This window comes from Watersipora subatra, chromosome 4, assembly GCF_963576615.1.
Source record: "Watersipora subatra chromosome 4, tzWatSuba1.1, whole genome shotgun sequence".
In the NCBI taxonomy this organism is placed as follows: Eukaryota; Metazoa; Bryozoa; class Gymnolaemata; order Cheilostomatida; family Watersiporidae; genus Watersipora; species Watersipora subatra.
In genome coordinates, this window is record NC_088711.1 from 2381977 (window position 1) to 2401556 (window position 19580).

The 19580-nt window shown below is 37.3% G+C and overlaps 4 protein-coding genes across 4 annotated transcripts; 1 reads left to right on the forward strand and 3 right to left on the reverse strand.

Moving 5' to 3' along the window:
* Positions 1-1595: 1595 nt before the first annotated feature.
* On the reverse strand, positions 1596-5117 carry LOC137394628 (regulator of G-protein signaling rgs-2-like). The gene is made up of 3 exons (XM_068081377.1): positions 4788-5117; positions 3744-3805; positions 1596-2044 (listed from the first exon to the last, which is right to left on the reverse strand). Exons 1-3 carry the CDS (start codon positions 4934-4936, stop codon positions 1695-1697), a joined length of 561 nt encoding a protein of 186 aa, XP_067937478.1. The 5' UTR covers positions 4937-5117; the 3' UTR covers positions 1596-1694.
* A 6099-nt stretch (positions 5118-11216) lies between these two features.
* On the reverse strand, positions 11217-16867 carry LOC137394664 (uncharacterized). The gene is made up of 4 exons (XM_068081423.1): positions 16749-16867; positions 16073-16219; positions 14217-14409; positions 11217-13254 (listed from the first exon to the last, which is right to left on the reverse strand). The coding sequence occupies exons 2-4, from the start codon at positions 16209-16211 to the stop codon at positions 12663-12665; spliced, it is 924 nt and encodes a 307-aa protein (XP_067937524.1). The 5' UTR covers positions 16212-16219; positions 16749-16867; the 3' UTR covers positions 11217-12662.
* A 244-nt stretch (positions 16868-17111) lies between these two features.
* Positions 17112-17963, forward strand: LOC137393225 (uncharacterized). The gene is made up of 2 exons (XM_068079681.1): positions 17112-17162; positions 17271-17963. Exons 1-2 carry the CDS (start codon positions 17112-17114, stop codon positions 17961-17963), a joined length of 744 nt encoding a protein of 247 aa, XP_067935782.1.
* A 108-nt stretch (positions 17964-18071) lies between these two features.
* LOC137393226 (paraneoplastic antigen Ma6E-like) lies at positions 18072-18737 on the reverse strand. Its single transcript, XM_068079682.1, has one exon. The coding sequence runs from the start codon at positions 18735-18737 to the stop codon at positions 18072-18074; it is 666 nt and encodes a 221-aa protein (XP_067935783.1).
* Between the last annotated feature and the right edge of the window lie 843 nt (positions 18738-19580).

The window sequence follows — 19580 nt, forward strand, 5'->3', positions numbered from 1 at the left end:
ATCGACATAGTTACTTTTTTATTATTTTCCTGAGTATTAGGGTACAGAGATTTTGAAAAATATGATTTGGGAATGATGCTTTAGTTTTGGCAGTCAAATGCATCAAAGCAGTTTTGGTGCTGCCATAATTATCTCCTGATGCACAACTCTATTCAGTGTTTATTTTGTGTAAAGTTAAGTTGCAGATAAAAGACCTGCGATGCTGGAACTTTTAGTGGAAGCTTTTTGGCTCAAAAGTGTTTGAAATGAGCTCTAAATATAGGCCTAGTTACAGTCTCTGTATTACATATGATATATCTATGGTTGTATTAAACAAGTTAACTCTATCTTTCTTACAGCCATCTGACTACACCTATGAAGTTGTGGAAAAGAATCTGACTTGTGTAGGCAGGTAGGAGCACTATGCGCCTGACAATCGCATTATGGAAAGCCTAATAGCACTTTTTGGTTGAATTTTCTCTAGTTGTCAGTTATGAGTCTCACACCTTACATTTTAATTACAGCATTATGTCTTACGCAAGGTTCATTCAGGCAATCCCGAGCGTATGTCCTTGTTAGTTTTCGGATCTGGATGAAGATAAGCAGAGATAAGGCATACACATGGTCACTAGAGACATTGTCACGTTATCCGCATGCTTCCAGTCATAGTATAGGGAATAGAAAGATATCCCCAGTGCCCTCCGCTGAAAGCTTATGCCTGACTGCTGGTAAATATAGCCCATAACACAATTCATTATGTAATTCTCGACTAGAGACTTCTGATTAGAGAACTATCTAAATTATACTTCTACACTTTTATGAGATTGCAAAAGGAGTGAAACCTTTTTGAGTAAGGCGATGATTTGATTTGTTGTTTGATTTTTGTCAAAGCTAATGCAGAGATAGCCAGTAGCCAGGCTGCTGTTGTACAACTAATTTAATGATGCAACACCAAAATGTTGGATACTGTCCAGAGCCGCGCTGCCAAAAACAGACTGATGTAATTCTTGCTTGATACCAAGATACTATCTAAGAGAAAAATTCGCTACTTTATATACCAGAATTGGTTTAAATCCCTTACACGCGAGTAAAATATAAAATAGCCCTAGTTTATAGTAAAATATTGTTTGGTACGCAACAAACTGCTGCTATTCCTTGTTCGTTTAACTTTTTAATACTGCCTCTCTTTTTGAATATAATTTTCAGTTCCTGACTTAATTATCCACTGTGATATCAATCCCCGACTGAGTCTCAATCTAGACTCTAGAGGCAATAAAAGAAGGCAATTAGATACTAGTGCTATTATAGGGCGATTGTAATACTGCTACAGGTGCTTTATGTGTCCAGTCTCACTGATAGGGCCTAGCTTACTGTGTCTCAACTAAGATACATTGATTCCTACAACTAGCTTCTGTTCACATAATGCTCCTCATCTATATAGGGAATAGAAAGCTATTTATTATTAGCTGGCTGTCTCTCTCGTACTAGCTCCCATAATGCTTCTGCTGGCTGCCTCTCTCTTACCAGCTCCCATAATGTTCTTGCTGTACTCCGCCTGGCTTACGCATATCCGATAACCACAAGAAGATAGCTAAATAACTTTAAATGTGCATATTCACATTGTATTGAGATTATTTCCTCTCTATAGAATATTAATAAATAATTCAACAATTTATAAATAAATATTATTTACCAAAAGAACAAAAAGTAGAAATCTATACGTAGCCAGTCCGACTCTCATCAAGGGCTGCTCTGTAAATGTCAGATGTTTTAAACCTCGGATATGAGTCCCTCAGCATCAGGTTGTATATATGATCATTTGCATTGTTGAACATATCCTTGTCAGGGTTTATCATGCGCTCTTGTATTTCGTCTCTCAAGACTGAATCTAAGCTCACTTCCCGCGGTGACCACGTGGATATATAGTCATCATAAATATTTCTCGCTTTGTCAAATATTTCCTGATCATCTGTCAATTGCTTCAGCTCCTCGCAGGCTTCATAAAATAATATATTTTCCTGACTGTATTCTTTTTTGAGAAAGCTTCTGAATACGGCCCTGCCATCTACAAAAAGCACTTCTGATATTACAACTCAGTATTTTTTTCACAGACTTACAACAAAGTAAGATGCTCAGATAATACTAAATGATATCATTTCATATACTCTGCTTATTTTGGATAACCAAAGGAAAGAATAAAAACTTTAGGCTCAAATTTGAAGATTAATGAATAAATAGTAGTCCATCTGGGCCACTTGATATTAACATTTATAGCACAAGTAGAAGAGGTTTAACAACCACAATAACTAATCACAGATTAACAAAAAAAAACATAAGGCACTAGATGCTGTCTAAATCAAGCTTCAACCGGATTTTGCTACATGTTTTAATAAATAAAATATTTTTGTGTACTTTCGATAACTCAACTATTTGACCCTGCGCAAGGAGGTCAAGTTGATAACAAGAAGCGTGTTCTGCGCATATAGATCCTTCTCTATTATGGAACTTGTTTTACTACTGAAGAGACCTTCACCTTATAACTAGACTTCAGCAGTTTGATGCCTGAGCACTTTATAACTAGACTTCAGCAGTTTGATGCCTGAGCACTTTATAACTAGACTTCAGCAGTTTGATGCCTGAGCACTTTATAACTAGACTTCAGCAGTTTGATGCCTGAGCACTTTATAACTAGACTTCAGCAGTTTGATGCCTGAGCACTTTATAACTAGACTTCAGCAGTTTGATGCCTGAGCACTTTATAACTAGACTTCAGCAGTTTGATGCCTGAGCACTTTATAACTAGACTTCAGCAGTTTGATGCCTGAGCACTTTATAACTAGACTTCAGCAGTTTGATGCCTGAGCACTTTATAACTAGACTTCAGCAGTTTGATGCCTGAGCACTTTATAACTAGACTTCAGCAGTTTGATGCCTGAGCACTTTATAACTAGACTTCAGCAGTTTGATGCCTGAGCACTTTATAACTAGACTTCAGCAGTTTGATGCCTGAGCCCTTTACAACTAGACTTCAGCAGCTTGATGCCTGAGCATGATTAAACTTTAGCCCAGATGACAAGTGAGTAACTTTAGAACTATGGGAGTTGCAACAGATGGTGCCCCGCAGAAATGAGAGGCATGTGAAAGCGGCTACATGTCATGTCTGCATACACGATTATTCATCACACATGAAGAAATGCTGACCTAGGTTTGTTGACAGCCTGCTTTTCGTTGCAACTAGCTAAGAGCAAGATGAAATGCAAGGGTACACTTGGGGCGATTGCCAGGGCACTATAAATATCACTAAGGCTGCATTTTAAACGCTGCTGTGCTGACTAACTACAGCCTCACGCCTTATTCTCTGTTTGCTGTCGATCGGAAAGCAGCTAATCTGTTAACCCCTCAACTACCAGTAGAAAAGTTTTCAGATTTGATTATAGCTGCAGGCAGCACTAGTGATAATACTATTAGCATTTTACTATATGACCTAAGCTGCTGCCAGTAGAAGTCAGACCCAGCCAACCCTTTGCATTGCCAGCCCTAACCGCACATATTCATCACTGCTAACCAAAGGGTCCTAAAGCACTGAAATATTAATCAGCTAGCACAGCCATTTTAACATAAAAAAATTATTTGTTAATGTAATTTTTTTAAATAAATATTTTATAATAACAATTAAAAAAATTTATTTTTATTATAATTTTTTTGATAATTTTCTTATGGTGTTCTGCCACGTTCTTTACAAATTCATTTAAGATCTTGCTTACCTTTACTCTCTATGAGGGCTTTAAATGACTTTCCCCAGCTTAGTACCTCCTCTCGGTCAAGTCTGCAAAGAAAGATTTGTAAAATTACTCAACGAAAAGAAGAACGAAATTTCTACCTAGCTTGAAAAGCAAAGGTTTAACAAGCTGGCGATGTTAAACACAAATAACAACTGCATTACATAATCTTATGATATTTGAGGTAATGTGTTTATAAGAAAACATTCTTTAATTAATACTGACTTGGCAATGCGCCTCACATTCCTTGCCCATAAGTAAACAATGCTTATAGATATATGAACGCAATTTTTTACGTTTTTGGCATGCCTTCATTATTTCAGGGCAATTCTTCACAACCGCGCCTCTATCCTTGAAAAGCCATTCTGCTGCTCTAACTAGTCAATTCCCATCCTAACATCAGCCGCATTAAGAATCGATATTTATTTGAATTGTGCCTTTTAAAGGAGAGAATTCATAATCATTACCTATAGAGCATGCGGTGTCAAACAAGGGACTCGATATGTAGCAGCTGCACTCAGGAATTCTATGCTTATACTTTTCACAGCTATCTGCCCGTGCAAATACCGCAGGCCAATTCTCAACTGCCCGTTCAAGGCTCTCCCAAAACGAGAGAGCAAATATTTATTGACTATCAGTAATACAAGCTGATAGACTAGCAAAAGAATTAGAAAACACCCCTAATGCAGACCTTAAATACATATGTTCTGATTCTTGTTCAACTTCTGCAGCTCCACACAACCAGCTTTATTTGCAATAGCAGGTAGAAGCCCTAATGTCTGGTCTGCAGGTAGCTGCCTTGGAGCCTTGCAAGAATCAATGCTATAGTTATATGAATATATATGTATACAATATGTACATACAATATATATTGAATATATACATACAATTTATATATACCTGTATATATGTTTTTGCTAGAGTTATATGAATTTAGAAGTTTTTAACAGCCATATTTTCTTTTGGCTGTCTACCAAGGTGGTACTTAGATAAGGAAAGTGAAGAAAGAGACCGAGAGACGAGGCCTACCTTGTTCTGTGCATTAGGCTATCAGGTTTGCTGTTTCCTTTAGCCGATCTGCGCTTCTCTTCGTCTCCCCCCTTACTGACGGGTGGTGCAAAGCACAGCAGAAACTCAGCTCTTATTGTCATCTTTTTACATATGCTGCCGCTCCACATGTGGTAATCAATACGGTAATTTGCTTGTTCAAATAGTTTGCAGCAATTTCCTTTTCTCCACGCTGATTATAGAAGCTACTTTGATCTGGTACTGAGTTCTTGATGTATAGAAGACTCCTCTGAAGTGAAACTTGAGGTGACGTCGTTGATACTGATGCGATGGATTGAATTACAAGAAAAATCGTACTTCGCTCAACTCTGGAACTTTGTGACTAACCTATAGACTGGCTTACAAGAGCTTTATACGTTCGCTGGCAGGCGATAGCGGATTGACATCAAATCAACCAATAGCCTTGCAGATAGGAGAAGTTAGCGCATAATGAGCTTGAACCTGTAAGACCGTTCCCTAATCAATAATACGTGGTGCTGATAGCGGCGCTGTTTTGGGTACAGAAAAAATGCGGATAGTGGTTGCATTTTCATAAAATTTTAAAGTAGAAAAGTTGAGAGAGACTTCCGAAAAGAGGTCTAGCTCCCAAAAATGATGACGATGAGAGCAAAGGGTATGGCTGAACATTTAGTTAAATAAACCAGGGAAAAACGAAGCTGTCTGCGAAATTGCAACCAATCAAAGTTTTTGCGCTAGCAACTTGATAAACTGCCAAAAAGCAAAAGCATTTAAAGTTTTTTGCATTGGAAGAAAAAAATTAAGCTCCAGGGCTGGATGGATAAACTAATCTGGGCTGGATGGATAAACTAAAAGCATGTACTAGATCTGGTGTTACCAAATTGGGTGAGAGGTTAAAAAATCAGCCCACAGTGCTCGCTCTTCTGCCATACTACAGCAGAGATGAACGCAATCAAAAACCTCCAAGTATAGTTGCTTAGCTTTTCTACCACCGCATGCCAGTCTAGTTAGCCATCTCAAAGTGAAGACAATTCCAAGAATACCGGTGAGAATCCTTTACCGGTGAGCTGCAAATTACTAAATAAACTAAACTGAATTTATCTACAATTTAACAGTTTGATGTAGCGTTTTTTAAAGCTGACTGTTTAATGAAAAGTTTGTAAATATGAAATGAGGGAAACAAAACATCAAATAAAGTTCAAGAGAATCACGAAGTATATCTGTCATTGTTGATTGGGCTGTCCAATATTTCTGTACTAACTTATACGGTATTTACGATTTGGGAGGTCAAATAGGCGATATGAAATCTTATAAATATCAAAAATGACTTTATAACGGTAGCAAACAAAATCTCATTGAGATAGAAGCTATGAATTTTTAGTTGTTGTTCAGACAGAACTGAATGACAACTCAACCCATGCTAGATAGCTACTATCACCTGCTGTCAAATACTCAAATCAAGTTAATTACAGCTGGCTTGTTAATACTAATCAATTTGAACACAGTACATTTTGCTCCTTTGTTTTTCTCTTCATTCAAGTAAACATGTGCTGACCTTTAATGTCTGATATTTTTTATTTTTGTTTTCAAAATTGCGTAACAGTCCTATCAAGTTCGGCAGCAACCTGCCAGGTTAAGAACAGCCTGATTATCATTATTCCTTGTGTCTGCCTACAAAACAGGGTAGGCCTGGGGTTTAAGGTGTATCTAAAGTACTTCCATGAGAGGCATAACTACCAGAGTGGAGTAGCAACTACTAAAGTTGAGTAGCAACTACTAAAGTTGAGTAGTAACTACTAGAGTTGAGTAGTAACTACTACAATTGAGTATTAATAACTAGAGTTGAGTAGTAACTACTAAAGTTGAGTAGTAACTATTAGAGTTGAGTAGTAACTACTAGAGTTGAGTAGTAACTACTAAAGTTGAGTAGTAACTATTAGAGTTGAGTAGTAACTACTAGAGTTGAGTAGTAACTACTAGAGTTGAGTAGTAACTATTATAGTTGAGTAGTAACTACTAGAGTTGAGTAGTAATTACTAGAGTTGAGTAGTAACTATTAGAGTTGAGTAGTAACTACTAGAGTTGAGTAGTAAGTATTACACATGAGTAGTAACTACTAGAGTTGAGTAGTAACTATTAGAGTTGAGTAGTAACTACTAGAGTTGAGTAGTAACTATTAGAGTTGAGTAGTAACTACTAGAGTTGGGTAGTGATTAGTTAGCAGTATTGAAGCGCGAAACACTCATTCTCTATTAATAGTTGTTCTTCCACATCTTCTCTATATACGAATTTAATTGTTATTCCTTTTTAAATACTTCAACTACAAGCTACTTAGACTTGAATTACGCAAAACTTTGTGAAATTTGCAAAAGACTGCCTTTTACAAAATTCATTAAATTTAAACATTTTGCTGATAATAATCTTCAGACAATCAGCATTGCAGCTTTCAAATGACTATACTTTTCATTTTAATGTGTTATCCTATGACCTTTTACTAGTATGAATTCTTTGGATGAGTATTATATAGATTATATTTTTATTTTATTTGTAGTGCTTGCTACTATTAAATATTCTGTATCGATGGGCACTAGTTAATGACAAAAAAGACTAATGACTCATGAAAAAAGACGACAATTGAAAGTAGGCAGATATCGACTTTATTTACACCGGTTGATGCTGTTTAAAGTAAATTACACCACGAGGCAAAAACAAAAGCAAAACATAGCAAAGTAAATTACGTGAATTGCTATAATTTAAATTGGCAAGATGTTGGCGTCTGGTATAAGGTGTAGGGTTTTTTATGAGGAAGTAGGAATCTAATGAATGGTCAGGCAGATTGGAGATACCTTGGTGGAACATTTTGCGATTTCTCAAAACAAACTGAATAAGTACAAAAGAGCTGCTTGTAAATGAATAAATGTGAGCCTCATGCTCTGTAGAACTGAGGAAATGTGTGTTATAATCCGAATTTCAGAGGTAAACGTTTATTATATGTGCATATCAATGAATGTTTGTTTAGAGGTACTGTTCATATCATTTCATTAATGGACAAACCAGGAGATGATATAACATTAGGAATCTTATTGGACAGTATCCTACATAAAGATTCTACGACTAATATTTATAGGTTGAGTTTAAAAAGGTTTCTAGGTTGAGTTTAAAAAGTGTACATCAACTTCGCATCATGACTACGTTATGCTAAAAATAGCGTTAGCCTTAGATCAGACTTTCCTTAAACTAGACCTTAGGCCGCTAGCATACCCCTGTAAGCTGCTTATGATTATGGAATGGCATTTATACATAATTCATTGTTGACCGCCTCCAGTGGGAATCACTGTGGCTAACAGTTCATACCTACAACTACAATGTAAGTGTGCTGCCAGTCAACCAATCAGATTTGATTACTTCCTTATTGCGTACTCCTCGTGCCCTATCCTTTACAGGTAATAACTTGTTGTTTGGTTTGGGTATTTGATGTTGTATGATGCCTCTTCGTAGAAAGTGTTTATGATTTCATCACAGGCATGTGTACAAAAGATATTTTTAATCTTTACACTCAGAATATAGCCTAGATTCTGTTCTCTGGGTGCAGGTAGTGGGTTCACATTGTACAGGCTATAATATATTCAGGATTTTCAAACATATTAGACAGATTGGTGTATTTGTGATAGAGCTTCAGTTAACTTGTCTCATAATTGTGTTAGCAACTCATTATCCCTCGTTAGTAAGTGAATAAAAATTAAAATAACCATTTTAAGGGCCGTCGGTTATGTTACTGGCCTCCAAAAACAAGCCTAAACTATACTATTTTAATCATATCTTCTGCAAGAGCAGCTCAAATCAATATTTTGGTGTTTATTTCTCAGTATTTTTCCTTCTTTTGTTTGTTTTTCATGCTGCCAATAAATTGCAGAGTTGTGTTTTTACACAGACGAATATTTCTATACTGAAGCAACTGCTGCTTATATATGAACATGTTTCAATATGAACACACTGGATGTTACTCTCAACTGTTTCTAACAATGTTTTAGGAAAAGGAATGTTAATGTTAAATTTCTCTAAAAATTAGATGAAAATAACGATAGACAATATTCTTGTCTAAAAGACAATGTAAAATGTGCAACTTTGAACAGCAAAAAGCGTGTCAGCTGCCTTTAAATATGAAAACAGCAACAGCAAGTTGCTTCTGCAAATCAATACTTTTTGTCTATCATGTTGGCCTTTTTCTCTGTAGATAATATTCTATTACATTCTACTAGATAACTTGTTAGAAATGGATTTGAGCTTTTTACCATTGATATTTTGACAGGGAGCAATTTGTTGACAAGCCAGTACTCTGTAGGTAATTGGATATTTGATCTTGTTTTTGTTCATGATGAGAACCCAAATCCTGTTTGCAGCAAATTGCTGTTTGCTCTATCGATTATTTACCTGCGCAAGCTGTGTAATTAGCTATACGTATTTCCTCAGACACGCAAAACAACTTTTTATACATTATAAACATATTGAGGATTTGTCTGCGCGTTACTTTTAGTTCTGACCATCGAGTTCAGTTTCTCTGTGTGTCTACAGGCTATAATCTTGATCCCTATGGAAGCTATTTGAACTTTCAAAAGATATGAAAGTGGCGGAGACATTTAAGGCTTTCTAGCATTGAGAGCATTAGGGAAATATGCGAAAAGCCTCTTTCAGTCGTGAACAGATAAGACATTTCTGTCCTATAAATTGCCACCAAAAGGAAAAAGTGAAAAAAGGGATAAATAAGAATAGCTATATTTTAGGGTAATCAGTTAGCTCACGATCTATGATTCAGGTTGTCAAGCGTTAAAAAAATATTGCATGTATTTGCTTGCTGCGGATCAATACGATACACACGTATGTACTGTAACAGCGTCATTAGATGCAGGAAGCTATTGGTACTAGACATTACAAAATGTAAGCAAATGAATAATTGGCTGATTATGTGGAGTTGTAAGATGGAGGAGATGGACCATTACTATAAACAACTAATTTTGCCTTTAGGTTTGTATCGATACATAGCAACTGACTGCCTGCCAACAAGCGAGGTGGGTGTACGAGGCTGCTCTTGTTGACTCATCCTATCCGAGAACCTCTCTTCATCGTGTCACGAAGTGTTTCACGCGCACGAGACTCCTAGACCGACAGCTGAGCATCACCGGTTGTCTTTATCTCTGCTAATTGCTATGCACGCTGGCTGTTTGTAAATAGAATGTTTTTAGTCTTATGTTGTTTGAGTTGCTGGGCAACGGACTGCTCGGTGGGCACCTCTATTGCTGTCTTGTGCTGATTCTTACAACATTTACTTATCCATATGCAGATACAAACTAAAAAGGTCTAATAAAACAGGCTGTCATAGAAATACACCACGGAGAGTTGATTGGAATCTTCCCAACTGATTTCATAATGCTGAAGAGAAGATAGGCATACAACTACATAACCCTTGTCCTTCTCCCCCTAGCCATCTCACTCACCTTCTCTGTCATACCTCCTCTCCTAGCCTCTTGACCCTCTTAAAAACTTACAGACTCCTACAGTTACAGTTACTATTACGTAACCAGGGATCTTACTCCATCGCGTTCACATTCCATATTTCCACCCTTTTCAGTGAAAAGTTATTATTATCATTAACAGTATTTATTTAAATGTTTTTGAAAATTATTGTCAAGGGTATTTTTCTCTATAGTATTATTTTTGAAGCGCTGAAATCAGAGTGAAAACTTTTGGAGATCCGTTTTCTTAATAATTATAATATAATATATAACTGCTGGTCTACTGAACTACTCTATTAGTTCTCAGCAAGTAGTTACTAAGCTGGACTTTCAAATTCCTTTGAATTTGATACCTATTTGCTGACATCTAGGTGCAAGTTTGATATTTTACAATTCAGGTTTGCTACCTTGTTTGGCTATTGGATGTCTGACACACAGCTGTCTTCAATCAACTTTTGACAGTTTCTACCGTTTGTGGAATGGTACAAACTTTTTATACAAACATGAAGTATTTTTACATTGCTAACTAATATATGAAATACCAGTTCATAACTTTACATTTGATAATCTAGCAACTAGCAAGGTGTTGTTCAATAATCAACATAGAGAAATTTCCAGAACTTTCTATCTAATTGTTTTATCTTGAACTCAAGTAATCCAGACTTCCTGTTTTTGACAGCTCCACGCACATTCTCTTAAACAGTAAAGAGATTGAGAGGGTGCAATACTGTGAGATCATATTTTATTGTTAGATGAGTGTAAAAACCACACTACAATCGCCTCACCCTTCGTTTATGTTTGAGCCTGTTCTGCTCAAGTTTCTTACCACTTGTATTTGATTTACTAGGAGCTTGATATTAAAACCTAAATTTAATCTTTTTAACAAATATCTTGGATCAACTTAATTGTTAATCACTAAAGTTTTTATAAAAAATCCTATAATTGTGACACTAAAAACTTTCAAGAAGTCAGCAAGTTTTACAAATTTGCAAAATACAAATTTTACTCACACCTAGAAAATTTCAATCACAACTAGTACAACTGCCTTTTAAGACTACTTCAATGTCTTGCTTCTTCTTGACTCACGCTACAGGTCTTGTGAACTTTAATGAAATAATATATACTGTTGTCACATGAGCTGCAGTGTAAAACATGACCAATCCTGGCTGAATGAGTAGATAACTCAAGGTAGATAACTCCAAAATATGAGTGAGCCCCTTTTCTCTCATGTCTCACCTGAGCAATCTATAGTCAGCAAATACAAATGTTGTAAATGTCTAACTAAAAAAAAACAGTTTGTACACATCAACCTCTGCTGAGGCATCATACGCTCAACTGAGAATGTGTATGCCTGGTTGCAACAAAGTTATGACAAGCACTGCCGCTGAATTAGGCTATTGCTTCATTCTTGCTTTCATTTGCCTCTAATCCTCGTACACAGAATAAATTATAATTTGCCTACACTCAATGTCTGACATCAATGCAGTCATTCACCCTCCCTAGACTAGCTAGCCAGGTCATGTTAGTGGATGTGTTAAGGGGGGAGGAGCACCAAGGCCCCCCCTATAGTGCATGTCACAGGGCTGCCTAGAACTTAGCTTAAAGATAAACATGATGAAATGTGCGAGTATTCAAGTGAATCAGTTGGCAGATAGCGTCTAGGGTGCTCAACAAGACGCTGCTGTGTGGACTGTGCTCTAGGTAAAACCACCTCTTCAGTGCTTCATCAAGGAATTAGTTTACACCTTGCAGCGTCTATAAACAAGCGTGCTGAGAGCAAAAGGTCAAGTTTGATTTTGTACTAGTCAGAGAGGTGTTTAAGTGTTTCATAGAATATCGCTCTTTAGAGAAAGTCTCCATATATCCAAACAATAAACTGCATCAACATCTGTAAGGGTGCAAGATGGGTGAGCTTGCAGCAGACGACTACGATAACAACAATGCTTGTTGATATTCCACATGTAGTGTTTTGATGCCAATGAGCGATTGGCCTGTTTTGAATAGGTTTTTCTTAGGAAACCTTCCTGATCTTGAGTAGGCGTGTTGAACTTTGACAAGAGTGAACTGTATTATAATCAGTTTCCAGTTGAGCAACCCGTAGTACTAATCCTGATGTTGTATGAAGTTCTTGACTGACAAGTTGTTAGAGTTGTGAACTAGTTGAATGTTTACTTTATTAATGCAAAAAAATTCCGTAATTCTGCATTCATCTAAAACAAAAAACTGTCTTTTCTAAGGCGGATGACTTAACTGATGTTAGCCACTAGCAATCTCTAAATGTTTTCAATATTTTTATATATTTATGTTTCCAATGTTTCCAATACCCACAGCGAGGCAAGAATTAATGTGTTCAAATATAACATTAAAATTAAACTGTAGTAGTGACCTTTCGGTGGCCAGGATAGCCAGAACTAAATACTTGTAAGGTTGGTGAGGATTGGCTGGGAAATGGGGAGTCGAAGGTTGGTGGTGGGGGCAACAACTCCAAATCAATAGAATACCCGTTGTCAATTTCTATAGACTCTGTTTTAGAAGAGTCTGGAGTGTTAGCTAGGGTGAAGGGAAGGGGCCTAGCTTCAGTGTGAACTTCACAAGTCTCGTGTGTGTATACACTGCCATCCAAATTGGGAGTTATCTGTTTGTGCTGGTCTTTGGGATGCCTAGCACTGCGCTCAAGGCTCAGACCTCCGTTACGATACCCATTGCAGTCGCTGAGTACACTATTTGCTGATTGGCTGTTTATCATCCTCGTATAATTGGCTGAACAGCTTGTGGTGAGATCTTTATCATCTGTTGCATGATGACTACACTGAGGGAGGTTTTTGCACTGCCCTCCTCCGTTACTCTGTTTATTTTCTGGGTCAGAACTATTTTTTCTGCTTCCTAGATCTTTCAATATTGATGCATGTGGTTTTACGCGTTGGCGGCTAGCATGTCTTTTCTTGTAGGCTCTTTTATAACTGTAAAAAGAGCAATCCACAAAAACCTTCTTGATGGTTGCATAAAAATTAGCTAAATATATTGTAGTATCTTTCCTTGACCTTTACAAATGTTTATTAATGCAGTAGGATAGTTATCTGGGATCTACATGTAGTACGTACATTTTTAAATTTATCTTTTTCTTTCAACATATTCGGTACAAATCAATACTTGTCACAAAACTTTACAAAATGTTTTAAAACTCATGATAGGTGTAGCAAGCATGTTTCCGGTTCACTAGTCAGACCAATAACCAAGCTGCTTTCCATCAATTATGTAGCTCATGATGGCACAACTCCACCTCAACTTTATGAGTATTACACAATTTTTTTAACGCTCGTATAAATGTAACAGCACAATCATAAATACAAATTTTGCTTATTTTTATGCCAACTAACTTGTAATGTACATGATCATCTTGACCAATAAGAACAGCTTTACTTGACCTACTAGAAGAACAGCTTTACTTGACCTACTATAAGAACAACTTTACTAAACCAATAAGACCAGCTTTGCTTGGCCACTAAGAACAACTTTACTAAACTAATGAGAACAGCTTTACTTGACCAATAAGAACAGCTTTACTTGACCAATAAGAACAGATTTACTTGACCAATAAGAACAGCTTCAATTGACCAATAAGAACAGCTTTACTTGACCAATAAGAACAGCTTTACTTGACCAATAAGAACAGCTTTACTAAACCAATGAGAACAGCTCTACTTGACCAATAAGAACAGCTTTACTTGACCTACTATAAAAACAACTTTACTAAACCAATGAGAACAGCTCTACTTGACCAATAAGAACAACTTTACTTGACCAATAAGAACAGATTTACTTGACCAACAAGAACAGATTTACTTGACCAATAAGAACAGTTTTGCTAATATTCAGTTATGAGAAGAGCAGTAATTGCAAAATAGATACAGTAAATGCTCACCTAGAAATGAAGAGATAAACAGCTAGAACCCCGGTGATGTTTATGAGAGCAAAAGAAGCCATTAGCACGTAGAAAGAGGAGCTATAGCTATACCGGAATATTGGTACCTCTCCTTCACTCATCGGGTTCTGGTGGAGGGATTCCCCGGTAACTAGCCCCATAAATATGATGGTGCCAGCGAGTAGACTCAGGCCTAGAATAAAATCGTTATTGTTGGAGAGGTTGAAATCAGCCCCCATAAAATTACATCTTGAACTAGAAGATGAAAGAAACTACTGAAACGGCAAACACCTGAAACTTAACGGGTTAGTGCAAAAAGTTGAGAAACTTGAAAATTTGTAACCATTTGTGACAAAACTTCTCTTTTAGTAGATCTAGTTTTAAGCCATAAATAAATTTGGTTTAGTTTACAGAGATAACACGACTCCTAGTACGTTTTTTTTATCTACATCTAACATCAGAAGCAGTGCTAGAAGCAAAAACTAGACCAGTAATTGCCCTTTCACTTTCACCGCCGTTCCTCACAAACTAAAGCTATAATACCCTTCATCTTCTACAGATTAGCCTTTGCTCTCACTGTCCAACAGAATTGCTTGAATACCAGCTTTTGATATTCACGGCCTCTTTGACTACTAACTAGGCAAATCAAACTAAAGATTTTAGTTCCAAATATTCATTGCTAGCATCATGGCATACATACGTAGATAATGTTGTTTACAGATGGACTGTTGCTAACACGGCATGACCTGAAGAAAAGCATTGCCAGATCCTTTATCTTACTCAATTTACCCTGCTATGTGATGATAGGCAAACTTTATGGCCTTCATGCGAAGCCTCACACGGACAATAAATAAAGGTTTTTATTGGCACTTTTGTGATATTGCATCATAATTTTCTTAGACGTTGCAAGTCAATTGAGCAAACATAGTGCAGTGGCTATGATAAGTACTTGCGTCATGCATCCAACCCCTCCTTCATGACCTAACCTCCCCTGTCACGCTGCTCAAACCTATCATCATGCTTCTCAACTCCTCCGTCTTGCCCTCAAAACCCTCACAATAACTAATTAAACTGGCTCTATAATTTACATGTCTGTTCTACATGGCATATTTAAAGTGTAGAATTTTCCACTCTTCATTTCCATATTAGACAAATCCCATCACAAATGTTAAACTAAATGTTGCAAAACAAAATAAAATGAATTATATTTGTTATATATTCACAGCCATGCTTTAAAATTCAGTTTTTTTGGCAAGTCTCAATTCTTGCTATCCTACCACCACGCAGTTTTAATCCATAACATAAGGCACCATAAAGACCAAAGGGACATGTAACTAAACACCCGACCTTTAATACTTCATGACATGAAGCAAGAGTATAACGCTTTTTTGTGGATCATGACTGAATGAAAGTTCATCTTTGTATTTGACATTAAAATTAGTCTTACATGCGGTAACTCCTATCTTCCTCGCTAGCAAATTATTAGCACACAACATTTTGCCTATGTGCTACAAGGGTGCTGTATTTACAAAAGGGCTGCCATAAGACATCTATTTAGTGACAATATTAACTTGACAACCACTTCTAATACCCCGCAAAAAATGTTAAGCTTGCCCAGTCTAATATATTTTAAAGTGATAACCAGAACTTCAAATTACTAAAAAGCACACAACTCCCACAAAACCACCCAACTTGTCAGATTATGTACTAAGATAAAATTATTGAAAGCGCTTCATTGTACAATATTGACCCGTGTCAGAGAGTTCATAGTCCAGCAAGCAAGGAAACTGAGCTGTAGACTGAGCTCAGCGTTGACATTTGCAAAAATAGTAATCTAAGCTGCTATTGGACCTCACCAGAGATGACGTAGAACGTTCCGGTGAAGAACATCAAGCAAGATTTGTTCGGATATCGCCTATCAGCCATGAGGGTTGAGTGGCCAATCACCTGCGAGCAGAGGCCGAAGATAAGGATCATGAAGGCATATTCGATCATTGGATGTTCTGCAAAGTATGGCACCACATTTACACTAGCAACAAGGATAAAAAAGCAAGTCATTACTTTGGTATATTAAATGGTGGATTTGGTAGGAATTGCTGGAAGCTAAATGACTATCCAGCTACTTATCAAAAAAAACTAGCAGGCTCTGTGAAGGATACGTCTATAGCACTCTTGGTTTGATGACAAGCTATTATGTTGTTTTTAGTTGAATATTTATGAAGGCTTGTTGGACAAATACAGACGAAAAGCGAATGTTAACCAAGTTAGGAAGAAGAGAGCGAATTACTAAAATATGAAACTTTGGTGAACCATGCCCTTACAATTCGAACAACAATACAAAATATTGGTCCGAGAAAGTAGAGCCTTGGATAAACACTATAAAAAGGTGCCTGTTTTTATATTTTAGTAATATCATCTATTGATAAAAGGAGAGAAACCGAGTGAGCTATTTCAGAAACAACTGGACTCAGTCAAAAGAAAACCCCATCCAGCGACCTAGAGAAGAAGCAAAGGTTTGCCTGATTATTAGACCTAAAATATTAAAAGTAATCGCCTCCTCAGTGGCATCAGGAGGCAGGTACTCCACAGTTTTTCTCCAAAAGAGCTTATCACATTTGATGTCCAGCCTTGTGGGCTCAGCTGTGCCATTCTCATCTGAAATACAACAGGCACTCTAAAGGAGGCATCACTAGGTCTCTGGCTTTGCTCCCTGGGCCCGTGCAGCTTGGAAACATAACATTGTGTTTTGTGTCTTGTATAGTACAATAACCAAGGCTATTTTAAAACTATGAAATATTGCAAAGTAGTGGCCTGCATTGTTTTAAAATACATGTATGTAGGAGAAGTCTTGGAAAATGCAACAAATGCAAAATTCTTTATAGCAACTGAAAAAATATGTCTTTCCTTTCTGATACTAATAACCTCTACCTAAAAAGATTTGTCATGGTCAGATGATTCAGTATATTTCACATGATCATGAGAAGGAGTAAATGTCCAGAGATCGCCGACTAAATATACCACGGTTATGTAAATGAATATGCTAACTTTGGTTAGTTAGCTGAGGATATTGACCCTGATCATGTGACTGAGGATGTTTATCATGACCATGTGACGGAGGATATTTACCCTGACCATGTGACTGAGGATATTTACCCTGATCATGTGACTAAGGATATTTACCCTGATCATGTGACTAAGGATATTTACCCTGATCATGTGACTGAGGATATTTACCCTGATCATGTGACTGAGGATATTTACCCTGATCATGGGACTGAAGATATTTACCCTGATCATGTGACTAAGGATATTTACCCTGATCATGTGACTGAGGATGTTTATCCTGATCATTTGACTGAGGATATTTACCCTGATCATGTGACTGAGGATATTTACCCTGATCATGTGACTGAGGATATTTACCCTGATCATGTGACTAAGGATATTTACCCTGATCATGTGACTGAGGATGTTTATCCTGATCATGTGACTGAGAATACTTACCCTGATCATGTGACTGAAAATATTTACCCTGATCATGCGACTGAGGATATTTACCCTGATCATGTGACTAAGGATATTTACCCTGATCATGTGACTGAGGATATTTACCCTGATCATGTGACTAAGGATATTTACCCTGATCATGTGACTAAGAATATTTACCTTGATCATGGGACTGAAGATATTTACCCTGATCATGGGACTGAAGTTTTTAAGCTAGCTGCATGCTCTTTTAATAATTAAACCTGGAGTAGGCCATGCTTGTCACAGTAAGAGGTCAAGGGTAAAACAATACAGTAATTATTCCTCTTCTCTTATTTTAACAGCTCTACGGGTTTCCTTAGCAGCATCTTACTCTACATCTCCTACAGCTCCTGCATCTCCTACATCTCCTGCATCTCCTACATCTCTTACATCTCCTACATCTCCTGCATCTCCTACATCTCCTGCATCTCCTACATCTCCTGCATCTCCTGCATCTCCTACATCTCCTACATCTCCTACATCTCCTGCATCTCCTACATCTCCTGCATCTCCTACATCTCCTGCATCTCCTACATCTCCTGCATCTCCTACATCTCCTGCATCTCCTGCATCTCCTACAGCTTCTACATCTCCTGCATCTCCTACATCTTCTACAGCTCCCACATCTCCTACAGCTCTTACATCTCCTACATCTCCTGCATCTCCTACAGCTCCTACAGCTCCTACAGCTCCTACATCTCCTGCATCTCCTACATCTCCTGCATCTTCTACACCTCCTGCATCTCTTACATCTCCTACATCTCCTGCATCTCCTACATCTCCTACAGCTCCTACATCTCCTACATCTCCTACATCTCCTGCATCTCCTACATCTCCTGCACCTCCTACAGCTCCTACATTTCCTGCATCTCCTAGATCTTCTACAGCTCCTACATCTCCTACATCTCTTACATCTCCAACAGCTCCAGCATCTCCTACATCTCCTGCATCTCCTACATCTCCTACAGATCCTGCATCTCCTACAGCTAACATAATTTATATTAGATTGTTCAACTCTTTGGGGTGTAGTTACTGGCTACCGAAGAAAAGTCATCAAGATTCAGCCACAACTATGCATTATTGCGTGGAACTTGAAACCAAAGACCTCAAGAGACCCTATTAGAGCGATGCTGATGCTGGGTCGAAGAAACTCATTGGTCTAATTAGCTGACAGAAGAAATAACAAGAGGATCTGTAATCACATTACCCTGTATAAAAGTTAGAGTAAAAAACTATTTTTGAAGGTAATCGAGATTTTATATTAGATAATATCCCACTTAATGCACGGCTTATAAGAGCAATGCAATGGTAATTGTAATATGTTCCTCAGTTATAACACTTTTGATTTATTATTCTTTATAAACAAACAACGGCTGACCAACATTTTATCATAAGATAATCTGGGGGCCATTTACATTTCATAGTATTTATTTTGCTCTAAGCGAGTTTATAATTCATAGATATTCACCAAGCAATATCATTATAACATAAAGTAAACACAAGGTGATTACATTACATGTTTCTATCTGAGATGAATCAAAAGTACCATTAGAGTAAACAGCAGAAGGAAGCTGTGATTATGAAAGCCACCGGAGGTTTCTTATTCATTTACTCTTGGATACTACTCTTGGATAGAGTGATAAACTCTAGTAATTGTAAGGGACTTAAAGAGATTCCGAAGGTTTTACTACAAATCAAAAACAACTGACCTGTCCATTGCCGACAAGACCTCCATAAACCAAAATTTGTAGACATATAAACCTCGTCACTTTGGGAAGCTTCCTTGGTGCGCTTCTCAATACAAGAAACAAGGTGATCGCTGGACAGGGCGATTAC

Bases quoted from the DNA above. Each gene is read 5' to 3' on its own strand.
- LOC137393226 (XM_068079682.1), bottom strand. From the start codon at position 18,737: ATGTTAGCTGTAGGAGATGCAGGATCTGTAGGAGATGTAGGAGATGCA.
- LOC137394664 (XM_068081423.1), bottom strand. From the start codon at position 16,211: ATGATCGAATATGCCTTCATGATCCTTATCTTCGGCCTCTGCTCGCAG. The intron at 14,410-16,072 runs GTGAGGTCCAAT...ATTTTATTCTAG, and splicing joins AACGTTCTACGTCATCTCTG to GCCTGAGTCTACTCGCTGGC. The intron at 13,255-14,216 runs GTGAGCATTTAC...CTCTTTTTACAG, and splicing joins GTTTATCTCTTCATTTCTAG to TTATAAAAGAGCCTACAAGA.
- LOC137394628 (XM_068081377.1), bottom strand. From the start codon at position 4,936: ATGTGGAGCGGCAGCATATGTAAAAAGATGACAATAAGAGCTGAGTTT. The intron at 3,806-4,787 runs GTAGGCCTCGTC...CTTTCTTTGCAG, and splicing joins AGCCTAATGCACAGAACAAG to ACTTGACCGAGAGGAGGTAC. The intron at 2,045-3,743 runs GTAAGCAAGATC...TGCTTTTTGTAG, and splicing joins AGCCCTCATAGAGAGTAAAG to ATGGCAGGGCCGTATTCAGA.
- LOC137393225 (XM_068079681.1), top strand. From the start codon at position 17,112: ATGTCTTTCCTTTCTGATACTAATAACCTCTACCTAAAAAGATTTGTC. The intron at 17,163-17,270 runs GTCAGATGATTC...AACTTTGGTTAG, and splicing joins ACCTAAAAAGATTTGTCATG to TTAGCTGAGGATATTGACCC.